This window comes from Podarcis gaigeae, assembly GCF_964106915.1.
Source record: "Podarcis gaigeae genome assembly, chromosome: 10".
Classification (NCBI taxonomy): Eukaryota; Metazoa; Chordata; class Lepidosauria; order Squamata; family Lacertidae; genus Podarcis; species Podarcis gaigeae.
In genome coordinates, this window is record NC_139686.1 from 22436134 (window position 1) to 22449310 (window position 13177).

The window sequence follows — 13177 nt, forward strand, 5'->3', positions numbered from 1 at the left end:
TGAGTCAGGCTGGGGAAGAGTCACGGGTGTCTCCCCCTCCTGCTGCAACAAGCTCCCCTCTCTGCTGGTGTCCCAGAATCAGAAGAGGCATGAAAAGGAAGGAGGAGAGGTGGCACATGGATGCAGTCTCCGATTGCTTGGAGAAACCCCTGGAGAGGAGAAGACTTAGGCATCTGTGGGGAGACAGGGACCTTCAGCCTCGGCAACTGCTTCTTGGAGGCAAGACGTACTGGGGAGGAGCTGTTGTGTTCATGATTCTCAGCCACATCTGTGCAGATACTGTTTTTGCTAATCACCTCAACTGGCTAGGCAAAAACGTTCCTCTTTAACCAGGCCTTTGGTTGACTGACATTCAGTGCCCTTTTAAAATGGGTGTGTGTGGAGGGGGTTATTGGGTTGTTCTTGTTTTTATTTTGATTATGTATTTTGTGATTTTATATTGTGGTTTTATCCTGTGAACTGCCCTGATACCTGCAGGTATAGGGCGGTATACAGTGCTACCTCTGGTTAAGAACTTAATTTGTTCTGGAGGTCCGTTCTTAACCTGAAACTGTTCCTAACCTGAGGTACCACTTTAGCTAATAGGGCCTCCCGCTACCACCGCGCCTCCGGAGCACAATTACTGTTCTCATCCTGAAGCAAAGTTCTTAATCTGAGGTACTATTTCTGGGTTAGTGGAGTCTGTAACCTGAAGCATCTGTAACCCGAGATACCACTGTACAATTGTTGTTGTTGTTGTTAATAACTGGCACGGTGTCATTTACTGCCGGCTCGCTCCTAGAGAGAGATGTGTGTGGCTTCTTGCGTGGCTGGAACGTACCCTACCTTAGAAAGGTTAGGTGTTAGAGCTGTTGCTCCGCCCACTTTAACCTCAGGTCCCACCCACCACGGATGTCCTCTCCATCCACCCCCACCCCGGTCAGTTGCCTATGAGGTAATGGAGACCTTAGGCAGAAAAAGGTTTCCACCCCCGACTTACTGGTTTCTAGTCCATTTCAGGGACTATCTCAGGGATTTTGCTTTTCCAGTTGTTCAAAGGGCAATACGTTGCACAAATAGTTTTCTTTTTTAATTGTTGGGAAGCCTTTCAGTTTACCCACAGCTGTGCATAACCTACATGGGTGTGTGGGGCATCTTGGCCGAGCTTCCTGTGGATGGGTGTGGAGCAAGATTGCTTTCTCCTTGCAGGCAGACACACCCCCAACCCTTATTTATCACTGAAATGTCATCTTAGTGGTGTCTGTACTGTATCATGGTTGAGAGATAATTGAGATTACACTGTCAGTGGTTATGTGTGAAGGCTTATATGGCTTTAACTAAAATTAAATGTGTGGTTTTTTAAAAAGTATTAAGACAGATTTGAGGAGAATAGGAATGTCAGCAGCTATTCAACATAACAACTAACAGAAAATTTCATATTTTAAAAGTCTCCAGTGTAACACCCCTACCTAAGTACCAGAACCTGGGGATATGTAGCATCTGATACTCACGCCTTTCACACCATATTTGTGAGCTTTTCAAAGTTAGCCACTGCTTGAGAAGATTCACTAAATTTGTTGGACCTTCGTTTAATGTGGCAATGCAATTCTTAGCATTCTTACCACTAGCTTAGGTGGCTGTTAGTTTATTGTCCGCAAGCAATCCAAGCAAAACTTTTTCCACCCACACGTTACAGGGGGGAGAAAGGGGGGCCAGATTTCTTTAAGATTTTCTTCAGCTGGTGCTTGGCACACGGCCATTTCTTAAACACTTGAGGATGGAGGGAGTTGAATTCGCTCTTCCAGCCAGCAAGGCAAAACTTAACAGATGAGTAATGACGCTTATAAGCTCAAGATCAGCTTTCAACAGCCTGTCTGTTTTCACAATTCCCAGAAAGTCCTGCTGCATCCATGGGGCTGAGAGAAGGAAGGGAAAAGCTGTAGAGGTCTCTGCCATAAAGGGGAGCCAAAAATTCATTCATCCGTCAGGTTTGGGTGGGTTGTTTTTAAGGTGGACAAGAACAATATTCAGGCAAGCTATGGGAAAATAGAGCAGAGAATGACAGAGTGCAGTGGTACCTCAGGTTACAGACAGTAAAATTATATATTATATGGGTAAACAATATTAACACAAGGATCAGAATAGGAAAAGAATATATGCAAGCATTAAACAAAATAAGTAGTAAAACCAATAGATCTCCTAAGACCATGGCTGAAAAAACAGATTTTCACCTGGTTGGAGCCAAAAAGGAAGCCAGGACATTGGCCTCTGAACCTGCCTGGGCAATGAATTCTAAATGCAAGGTGCCACCACTGAGAAGGCCCTGTTGTGGTCACCACCTACCTGCCTTACTTCCAGAGGCAGGAAGGCTTGAATAAAGTCCTCAGACTAGGGGTTTAATGACTAGGCAGCTTTCTGAGAGATGACGGCCAAGATAGCGAAGACTTTAAAAAGTTGAAATCGGCACTTTCAGTTATGCTCAGAAATTCACCAGAAACCATCTAGAGGTTATCCATTCACTCAATTTACTGTTGTATCATTGAACTACCTGACCCTCAGTCTAATTTCATGCAGGTGTGGAGAGTTTGGAGGAAGAGAAGTTGAGCAGGCTGGCAGCAGGGATGTGGGGCACAGAAATGAAAACAATATAAAACAGAGTGATGGAAAGGAAGGGCAGAAAAAAATTCCAGGAGGCTTTTGCTCTGGGAAGCAGATGCTGTTTCCATGTTATGTTTTACCTGAAGTTTGTCTTCATTGTGTTTTGCTTGACATTGTGGTATGACGATGTGAATTTAATTACTGCAAGCCACCTTGAGTGATGTGTTTGTATTAGGACAGGGTATATTTATATATATACTCATATAAAATAAAGATATCAAGTAGTAAACCTGGCTTTGATTTGGGGGGATTAAAGACATAAAATGGAAGATAGTTAAAACATTACAATGTCAGCTTCCCTTAAGCAAGCTTCTAGCCTTGAGAGTCAGAGGGGAAACTTGCAAAGTTTTCTGTGTTGGCAGCATCTAGCAGGAACACTCAGGGCTGACAGGAGTGGGCTGGTTTTCATTTGAGGTCTTGCAGACCGGTGCAGTTCATTTTGAATTTAAAAGAGGAGCTTGAGGAGCTTCATGAACCACATTATGCAACAGTGCAGATCATTGAAGTGGCGGACATCAGAATGTGTGGTCTAGTAGGGATGTGGGTGGCGCTGTGGGTTAAACCACAGAGCCTAGGACTTGCCGATCAGAAGGTCTGTGGTTCGAATCCCCGTTATGGGGTGAGCTCCCGTTGCTCGTTCCCTGCTCCTCCCAGTTCAAAAGCACGTCAAAGTGCAAGTAGATAAATAGGTACCACTCCGGTGGGAAGGTAAACGGCGTTTCCGTGTGCTGCTCTGGTTCGCCAGAAGCAGCTTAGTCATGCTGGCCACATGACCTGGAAGCTGTACGCCGGCTCCCTCGGCCAATAAAGCGAGATGAGCACCGCAACCCCAGAGTCGGTCATGACTGGACCTAATGGTCAGGGGTCCCTTTACCTTTACTTAGTAGGAAAGTGTCATCAGAGTCACCACTTTCTACAGCCAGAAGTACAATCTCATCAGAAATTTGTTTGCTCCCATAAGGAGAACATCACATCCTTTTCAGCCCTGCCGTTTTTCTACCAATGTAATGTGTGTTTGTTCTGGAGTCAGGCTTGTAAGATGTGAAATGATTCTTGATCATCCAAGGACCTTCTTCAAATATGCCCCACCATCTCAGGTGTGGTGATAGTGGTTATTGGAGTCATTACGTATTTATTGGTGGGACTCCAGCTTTGAAATGCTCTTCCCAGAGTGGAGGGGATGGACAGTCTTGTGGCTTGTTGTTGTTGTTACAATATTATTATTATTATTATTTGTACACACACACACACACACACACACACTCCTCATCTGACTGGGTTGCCCTAGCCACTCTGGACGGCTTCCAACAAATATGAAAGCATAATAAAGCATCAAACATTAACAGCTTCCCTATCCAGGGCTGCCTTCAGGTGTCTTCCAAAGATGCCTTAAAGGCTGACATCTTTATTAAGGCATAAGCTTCCACGGTCTGCAGCCCACTTAATCTCTTTTTTTAAAAAATAATATTTATTAAAGTTTCAAAAGATTACAAAAAGAAAAACAGAAAATACAAAATACAGAAAAAGTAAAAACAGTTAAAAAGCAATCCATCTTTCCATGGCTTGTCTTTCATTTACTTGTTTCCTTGACCTCCCCACACCTCCCTTTTTTGTATTCTAGTTCAATTGATTATTTCAGCAAATCCTTTCCATTCTTGTTTTTATCTTACTAATTTATCTTAATATATTGTAACTTTACATTCTGACCTGTTAACAATCCATTCTTCCTTAACACTATATAGCATTACTGCAAAAACCACATTACTTCATTCCAACATCCTTTTAGCATTCCTGAATTTTACAGTGTTTCTGTAGATAGTCTTTACATTTCTTCCAATCTTCTTCTACCGACTCTTCTCCCTGGTCTCAGATTCTGCCAGTCATTTCCGCCAGTTCCATATAGTCCATCACCTTCATCTGCCATTCTTCCCGGGTGGGTAGATCTTGTGTCTTCCAATACTTTGCTATAAGTATTCTTGCTGCTGTTGTTGCATACATAAAAAAAGTTCTATCCTTCTTTGACACCAACTGCCGACCATGCCCAGGAGACCAGCCCACTTAATCTCAGTCGCTAGAAAGGTTTTGCTGGCATCCACTCGGAAATATTTCTGGCACCAGCCAAAATCATGTGCCCCTCTCCCAATTAATTTTTTAAAAGATGATCTCTTTTATTCTGCCGTGTATATTAATTTTGTTTTTATAGATTTGCTGCATTCAGCTTATTTTTATGTACTTGTTTTATTCTGTTTAAAACTGTATAGTTTATTGAGGGCCTTGATGATTTGAGAGAAGGATGGCACATCAGTCCAAGAGCATAAGTAACAAATTCGCAGATGATGATTATTTGGGAAAGAGGGGGTTGTTTTACATTTCTGAAGAAAGAAATTTAAGATCTCTGTGCAGCAAGTTTCTTGTTTTACTTTTCTCTCTGTCTCTCTCTTTAAGCTAAGGCAGCTGCTTGAAGTTGCTCAGAGGTTTGGAATGCTCGATGTAATTCAGCAGAGGTTATTTAATGAGCCTGTGCAGGTGAAGAAAGGCATATGATAGATCGTATTTATCACGCTCCTCCGCAGTTGATCATACAGATGCCCTCGGTGCGTGAATCATTTGTGTATCTGCACACATCTCGTGTGTGGACAATGCGAAGGGGGGTGTGCGCTTGTGTGATTTGTTACATCTCTCCACTGCTGCAAAAATTGGCTGTCTGAGGGCCTCCTGCCAAACGTTGTTTTTCTTTCCCCCTTTTCTATCCTTTTCTGTAAAGATCTGTCACTCCGAAAACCTTGCCAGCAGAAAAGGAAAGAAAGTCTTGATCCTTTGCCCCTCCCCCTCCCCCTTACCATAGTAACTATAGTAAACGTCCCTTTTCAACTCGGGAAAATAACTTAATTTTGTAAAAAGCCAATCCAGTCTATTAAATTAATCTTTCTGTTAGACTTGCAAATGATGCACAAGCTCTGAGCAGGGAAAGATTCCAATAATTTGTGACTGAAATAAATTGTGGAGGCCAAGGTAGTTCTTTTTTCCCTTCTTCTTCTTTTGGCTGCAACCCTGTATCCACTTCCCTGGAAGTAAGCCCCACTGAATTCAGTGGGAATTCCTTCTTAGAAGACACAAATAGGATGGTGCAGATCACACAGCCAATAGAGGTGACCCTAATGGTCATCTAGTCCAACCCCCTGCAATGCAGGACTCTCAGCTCATGCATCCAGGAGAGATGGCTGTCCAACCTCTGCTTGAAAACCTCCAAGGAAGGAGAGCCCACAAGATGATATCAAATAATCAGTAAAGGCGTCAGAGTGGCAAGTGTGGTGAGGAGGTCCTCAGTGAATCTTGCTTTGAGGCTGAAAGAAAAAGCCAAGTGAACCTGTTTGGTTTTAATTTTAAAAATTGTGTCCCGTTTCAGTGGTCAGCTCAGCTAACATCTTTGCAAAATACAGGGGATTATAAAAGTACAGTCGTACCTTGGAGCCTGAGCACCTTGCAAGTTGAACGTTTTGGCTCCCGAACACCACAAACCCGGAAGTGACTGTTTCGGTTTGCAAACATTCTTTGGAACCCAAACGTCCGACGCAGGTTCCACGGGTTCTGCAGCCAATTGGAAGCCACACCTTGGTTTCTGAACATTTTGGAAGTTGAATGGACTTCCGGAACGGATTCCATTCAACTTCAGAGGTACGACAGTACTTTAATTTTTTTTTTAAAAAAAAGGTTTCAAATGCAACTGTTACGTTCAGAAGTTTTTACTGCTTTGTTTTGTTTCCTCTTAGCATGGTCCATACAGTGGGTTGTACCTGTTCCACTCATGCAACAGATTTCAGTTTGCACAGGGGGACCTTCCTCATCTCCTGCAGCAACCAGAGCATCCTCTGGAGCAGATCCTCAGGGGTTGGAGAGGAGAATAAGGGAAAGTTATTTGGGATACAGGCCAATGCCTACTGCCAGACCCCCAGAAGAGGTTTCCTAGTGAGCAAGTGGGCACCTGCAAAAAGAAAACGAAACGAAAGCCAGTTGAGTGGAGAGAGTAAGCCTCTTTTTCTCCCTCCCCAATCCCTCCTTGATTGCCGTGGTGGTTTGAAGAAAACTCGTTCTGCCTGGCCTCTCACTATCTCTGTAGGATTCAGTGGTGCAGAATGGTACTCAGAAGTGCCCTGAGGGACTCATTCTGTCAAAGCACTATTTCTCCTTCATCCCCAAGGCTGAATTTAGCAGCAAGTAGCCCAGGAGTGGGGAACCATGGGCCAAATATGGCCCAAGAGACTCTTCAGTCCAGGCCACACTCTTCACTGCCCCAGCTTCACAGTCTGTTCGGGTGTTTGCCTTATCTGGAATGTGTCCTCAAATTCTGATGGAATTTGCTGGCCTGGATTCAGGATAAGAGTAGGTTGCGTGTGGGTGTGCCTACTACAGAAAGACACAATTGCATTTATTGCTCCATCCAGCCCTTGGGTCGGAAAGGATTTCCCACCTAGGGAAGCCAGGCTCAGGGGCAACAGGTCAAACATTCCCTTACTGCTGCCAATTGGGCACACGTCTGTTCCCCTATGTGTGGAGCACCCAAATTATGCCAGTGTGGTTACAAAACCCTTGAGTGCCGGCATTGTCTATTTTTTTTATTATAATATTTATTCATTTATTTATTTTATTGTCTTCTCAACAATTTAATTTTCAGCCATGAGGACTAGAAACCTCCTTTAAAAAACAAAAGCAAGAGAACTCGAAAGATTCCTGGGAAGCCGGAATTTCTTGCAACTCAGCATGTGTACTAAATATAAACAGTCCTGTTTTGGTTTTTTTTAAATAAGTTCATACTCAACAAGCATCCTTTCTATTTCCCTTGTAAAACTACACACACACACACACACACACACACACACACACACACTTCCCCTTCTCCTTCTCTTGCTCAGTGTATATTCCCTCATGGTGCTTAACTCAAGCCAGCTGTGAGTGGTTTCCTGGCCATATGATTCCTTCAGGCTGCACGGTCTCCCTCCCTCCCTCCCTCTCTCCCATTCAAGATTTGGCTCATAAAACCCAATGACGTGATGTGCATGGCTTAATAACATACCAGCCCTCCCCCAGATGCTCGAAGGAGTTTGCAGTCCTACATAGCTGATGAGTTACCAGTGGCCTTTACCTGCCTCTGAGGGTGGTGTGTGATGCTTGGCTTTTGTTTTCGTGTGAAAACAGCGTTGCTTGATTCTGCTTAATGCCGCAGAAGTGAAGGCTCCAGGGCAGAATCTTCCTTGAAAATCTACGTCTGCCAGCGAGGCATTTGTAGTCGCATCCGTTTCTCGTTATTGGAAAGCAACATCATCCTTCGCCCAAATTCCACGCATGCACACATACACATGCATTTACGTCATTTTATTTTCCCTCCATTTCCCAATCGTTTGTTAGGAGCTGCCGGTAGGTATGTGATCAGATATGGGTATCCTGTATCATCTCCCTCTTGGTAGGAAGGCAAGAAGCATGAGAGAGCCTGAAAGGTTTTTTGTGGGGGGTGGGGAGTGCAGTCCAAAGGGAAAGCGCACACATGTGAGCACATGCCCACACCAGCCCACATGGCTGAGATTCGCCTAAGCCACGGGGAGACTGGTCACACATCTCCTGCAGTCTTGCCTAGTCAGGTGGCTGTCAGTTCTTCAGAGGCCTCTTTCAAAGCATTGGGCAAAATAGCACTCTGAAAAGGATATCTGGTGTCATTATGTAGGACTTTGTCTGGGTGTGGGGAGATGAGTCTGGCTTGCTGGGCTTAAAAGGGCCCCCACCCCTGGCTTAGAGAACCACATTTTACCTACATTTGAACTTCAGACCTCCAGGCCAGCGGCTCCTCACCCCTGTTCTAGCTCATAGGACCACAGTGACATCTTTGCTTCCAGACTTGAGCTTCCCGAATGCCTGGGCATTCCAAGCCAAGGAATGAATGGAAGTTCCTCCATGTTTGTTGCTCTCTAAGGCAGCCTTTCTCAACCTTGGGTTCCTAGATGTTGTTGGGACTACGACTCCCATCATTCCTAGCCAGCATGGCCAGTGCCTTAGGAATTATTGGGAGTTGTAGTTCAAGAACACCTGGGGACCCAAGGTTGAGAAAGGCTGATCTTAAGGTACGGGGGACCTGTGGTCCTCCAGAATTTTGTTGGACTCCAACTTCAGTTGGCCCGGCTAGCACAGCCAATGGCCAGGGATGATGGGAGTTGTAGTCCAATAATATTTGGAGGGCCGCAAGTCCCCCAAGCCTGTTTTACGCCACGACTGCTGTAATGCCTGTGCTGATCCTGCTTTTCCATGTGAACTAGCGATTATCACTTGATGGGAGTGGCAGAGTCCTCATGTAGGTGCAGGTAATGGACCGATTGAATTCTCAGGTCCCTCACTCATGAAGGTATGAGGGTAGCTGAGAAGAGCCTGCTGTCTGACTATGCCCTGAGCAGTATGTCTGCTCCTTGGTTTCTTCTCTCTTTTTGTTCCTTTCTGGTGCCGTCTTCCCATGCAGAGATGACCTCAGCAGAGGTATATGCTTGGCTTTTCTAGCAGATTGCTTAGCTAGCAGGAAAAAAGGAAGAATTCTGGGTCAGTTCCACGCCTCCCCATATTTAAGAGACCACAGTGTGAAAACAGAGACTCTCCATTAATCCCATGACTCCAGGAGTCCATTCGCTGGCTGTGCCTGTATGGAGGGAAGCATGTGCAAAAACTATGCGAGCCCCACAACACGCTTTTGAGAGAGAGCTCCAGGCTAAACTCTGGCCACTCAAACTGAAGGAAGCAGCTCACATTATATCTTTGACAGAGTTGGGGATGTTCCGTGTGGCAAACTGTACTGCAGATGCAATCTGCACAATCTAAAGAGAAGGGCAGTCTCTTGAGTTCAAAAGAAACCATGCAAGGTAAATTTGCACGCACAAAAATACTGGTTTAACAAAAATATTCCTGCAAATTTGTATGCCTCTGGAAGTAAGAGAGAAAAGACCTGTGGGTGATGGAGGAGGAATCATCAGATCTAAAAACTTGGATGGAGGTGGTAGGGGGGAGAAGAATGACCTCAACAACACTCCTATGTACCTGCCTGACCTTGAAAGTGAACATTTAGTAGATGGTTGGCCTCCATCTGTCTCGGGAGACTGTGTAGGAGTGCACCTTTAGGGGTGAGGTCAAACTGTTGGAAGGTTTCAGCACCAGCTGTGGCTGTAGAGACTGATGCAGGAGCGACATGTTTTGTTGCAGCTGGGGCAGAGGCAGGAGTCCCGTTGTGCTGTTGCAGATGTCCCATGGTGTTTCTTCTCTCTGTGCTCCTCCCAGCAGTCATTCCTCCTCTGGTCACTGCTGTGGATACACAACCTGACTGACTGTCTCTAGGCACTTCGATCATCTCCAGGGGACAGATTCCAGTTCGCCTCTTTGCAGTCATGAGGACTGTTAATTTGATTTCTCCTTTAAAGCTTAGGTTCTTGGGAAGCTTGGCATGGTCCCAGGATAAAACCTAGCCAGGTGTCAATGCATGCGGCCAGCTGTCTTTCCCCCACCTCACCTTCTCAGTTACCACCTATTAATTTATGTCTCTTATCTCAAAGGGGCCCTGAGAGTTTCAGACTGACCCTTGCGTCTGTTTCCTCCTCCTAGCACCTTGTCGAAATGCTGCCACGCCATGGTGGCCCTTCTCTATCCCTTCACGTGGCAGCACACCTACATCCCTGTGCTTCCCCCTTCGATGATTGACATTGTGTGCTCGCCAACCCCCTTTCTGATCGGCCTGCTCTCCAGTTCGCTGTCCCGCCTCAAGGAGCTGCCCGTGGAAGAGGTGAGGCCAGAGTATGGGAAAGGGAGGGCGGCAGAATGGATATTGTTTGATACAACAGTGCTGGGTTCAAGAGAGCACCGTCCTCACAGGACACAGGTTTTGGGGGTGTGAGGAGGAGCTTTGGGGCCAGGGTTTATTCATGGCAGATCCTGCTAGGCTGGAGAAGGGGCCAACTGGCTGTGATGTGAAACACTTGCTGGCATCTTTCCTCAGCAGTTGCTTATTAACAGCACATAGCGTTGAGAGTGCCCCTGTGGCTTTTGTTTTAACCATGGTACGTCCGCATGAAAGATGATCCGGGGCAGGTGGGCTTAGGGATGATATGATATCTATAATTCATCACCTCTAACTTAGATGTAGAGAGCATCTGAGCTGGAGATTGGGTAAGAGGCCCTTTTCTCCTTTGGGTGATAGTAAATGCAAGGACTGGATGGAGCAGCCCCCAGCAGCCAGTGGGAAGAGACTGGGGTGGGGCACTTCAGCCACAGTACTGGGTTCAAGCCCCACATGGGCAGGGCGATAACTCTAACCTATACAAAGGCAGCCCTACAATGAGATCCAGAAAGAAGAGTCACCAGAATAAGACCAGGAAATCTGCAAACACTTGGATCTATTTCTGCTTAATTGTCTCATCCTTAGCATTTGGGGTTTTTTTTTACCTCCAAGCACCAAAATATCTTTGTTTTAAAGTCCAAGGGGTGCTCCTCCAGGCTATAAGTTGCTGATACCATACTTGCATTGAATATCTCTTTTTTAAAAAGTGCTAGATAAGAGCATGCTCCTATCTCTGATTCCCCACCCAATTATTGCTTCTTCCCTGTTGTGTGGAATAACTTGTGTGGTTTCTCAGTCAGGGAAAGGAGGGGAAAGTGTGTGTAAGAGACTCGAGAGGAACAGCTTCCCTATGTTTAAAGTTGTCATTCTGTGGTTCGTGGTAAAAGTCATAAAAACCACCCTGGGATTGGGCTGGTTTTCATATCTCTTTGAGGCCTGGTGGAATTGGGGTAGGGCAAGGCCTTTGGGAGCCTTTCTGGGCCGAAGAGAAGAGTAAAAACCCTTCAGATAAATAAGGCAGGGCCTTTCTCCCCCCCCCCCACCTCAAAAAAGCTGTATACAAGGCCGCCATTTTCCCAAGGAGGTTGATGACCATTCCCAGTAATGTTCTTCTCCCCTTTTTCTTTCTGTGTATTTCTGTCCAAGCAGGTCCTTGTGGTTGACCTTGTGAATAACCGGTTTCTCAGGCAGGTAAGAACAACTTGCTTCCAGTCATGTCCATTTAATCTCTGGTGTGGGGAACCTTTGGCCCTCTAGATGTTGCTAAACTACGCTCCCATCAGCCCTAGCAAGCATGCTCATTGGCCTGAGTGCAACTTCTGGCGAGCCAAATGTTCCCCACACTGGTTCTGTCTGCGGGAGGGAGGAACAGGAAAGAATAAGAACAAGGAAGTCTGCTCTGTTTCGTTGCTGGATGCTCAGCAGCGCTTTTTTCTGGCCATAACTCACCGGAACTCAGTTCTGGCACTGAGACGGGCGCCATTGCCATTATAAGAGAACAAGGGAGGCGCTCATGGTGAGTTCCAGCACCTCTTTTTCTAGAAAAGTAGCACTGGAGAGGGTGATGGCAAATGGAGCCTGAAGACAAATGGTCATTGAGAGAGTTGGAAATCATTTGCAAGAGGCTTTGATTTCCATGGTGTTTGTGCATATGTTTCTTCACGTCTTCCTCCATCCTCAAGTCAAAGGGGTCTGCAGGTTTTTGAAACTTCCAAAACCTGCCAGACCTATTAACCAGGGGTCAAAGGAGGGTAAGTGGATATATCATAAGCAGCAAAAAAAAAAATGCATGAATGTATTAGTACAAAAGTGAAGATACAGGAAAGGTGACTGCGATGAGGGAATGCTGTGGATGAGGAGAACTCCAACTCTCTGCAAAACTGAAAGGAGATGGTTGTGCCAGTGGTGCATCCCACCTTGGATTCAGGCAAAACACACTTTTGCTTCCTAAGTCCAATGCTTTGGGACGTCCATGCCTACATCATTCTTTAGGGGCAGTATGTATCTCAGAGGCGAAGAGCACGCTTTGTACGTATGAGATCTCTGTTTCAAAGACACACAGCAACAAGATCTGCTCAGCATGCAGACCATGAGCTATAGTTAATGCAGTGAGTGCAAGAGCGGTCTCTTGCAAGGCCCAACTTTTTGGTGCCACTTTCTGTTGTCTCCCCGTGTGGAGGTGCTTCTCCTCCTTCCAGTATCTGTGGCTGCCAGGTGACCATCGCAAAAGGCTCACCTCAGTCATTGCTCCATGCCAAGACTGAACTATGTGCTAGTTCTCTGCTCATCTTTGGCTGATTTGATGCTGCCTTCCAGTGTGCAATGACCATTTGCAAGGGTTTAAAACTGGATCCTTTAGAGGGGTCTAGCCTTTTACCCTCCAGGTGCTGGTGTGCTACCTTGACTATTGGTCATGCTGTCTTGGGAGTTGAGGTCTAATAACATCTGGAGGGTCACCGGCTGGCCAAGCTTGCTTTTAGAGTGTTTATCCCAGAGTGTGGGAAGTGGGTTAAACCACAGAGTCTAGGGCTTGCCGATCAGAAGGTCGGCGGTTCGAATCTTCGCAACAGGGTGAGCCCCCGTTGCTCAGTTTCTGCTCCTGCCAACCTAGCAGTTTGAAAGCATGCCAGTGCGAGTAGATAAATAGGTACCACTCGGGTGGGAAGGTAAACGGTGTTTCCG

At 45.9% G+C, this 13177-nt stretch overlaps 1 protein-coding gene across 7 annotated transcripts in view; it reads left to right on the forward strand.

The window, feature by feature from the left end:
- DENND2A (DENN domain containing 2A) overlaps nt 1-13177 on the forward strand; it is a 66120-nt gene that overhangs the window by 46151 nt on the left and 6792 nt on the right. For all 7 annotated transcript variants that reach the window (XM_083700054.1, XM_083700048.1, XM_083700049.1 and 4 more), the window contains exons 15-16: nt 10264-10441; nt 11645-11686. In XM_083700054.1, coding sequence (XP_083556180.1) covers nt 10264-10441; nt 11645-11686 — 220 coding nt within the window. The remainder of the gene's footprint in view (nt 1-10263; nt 10442-11644; nt 11687-13177) is intronic.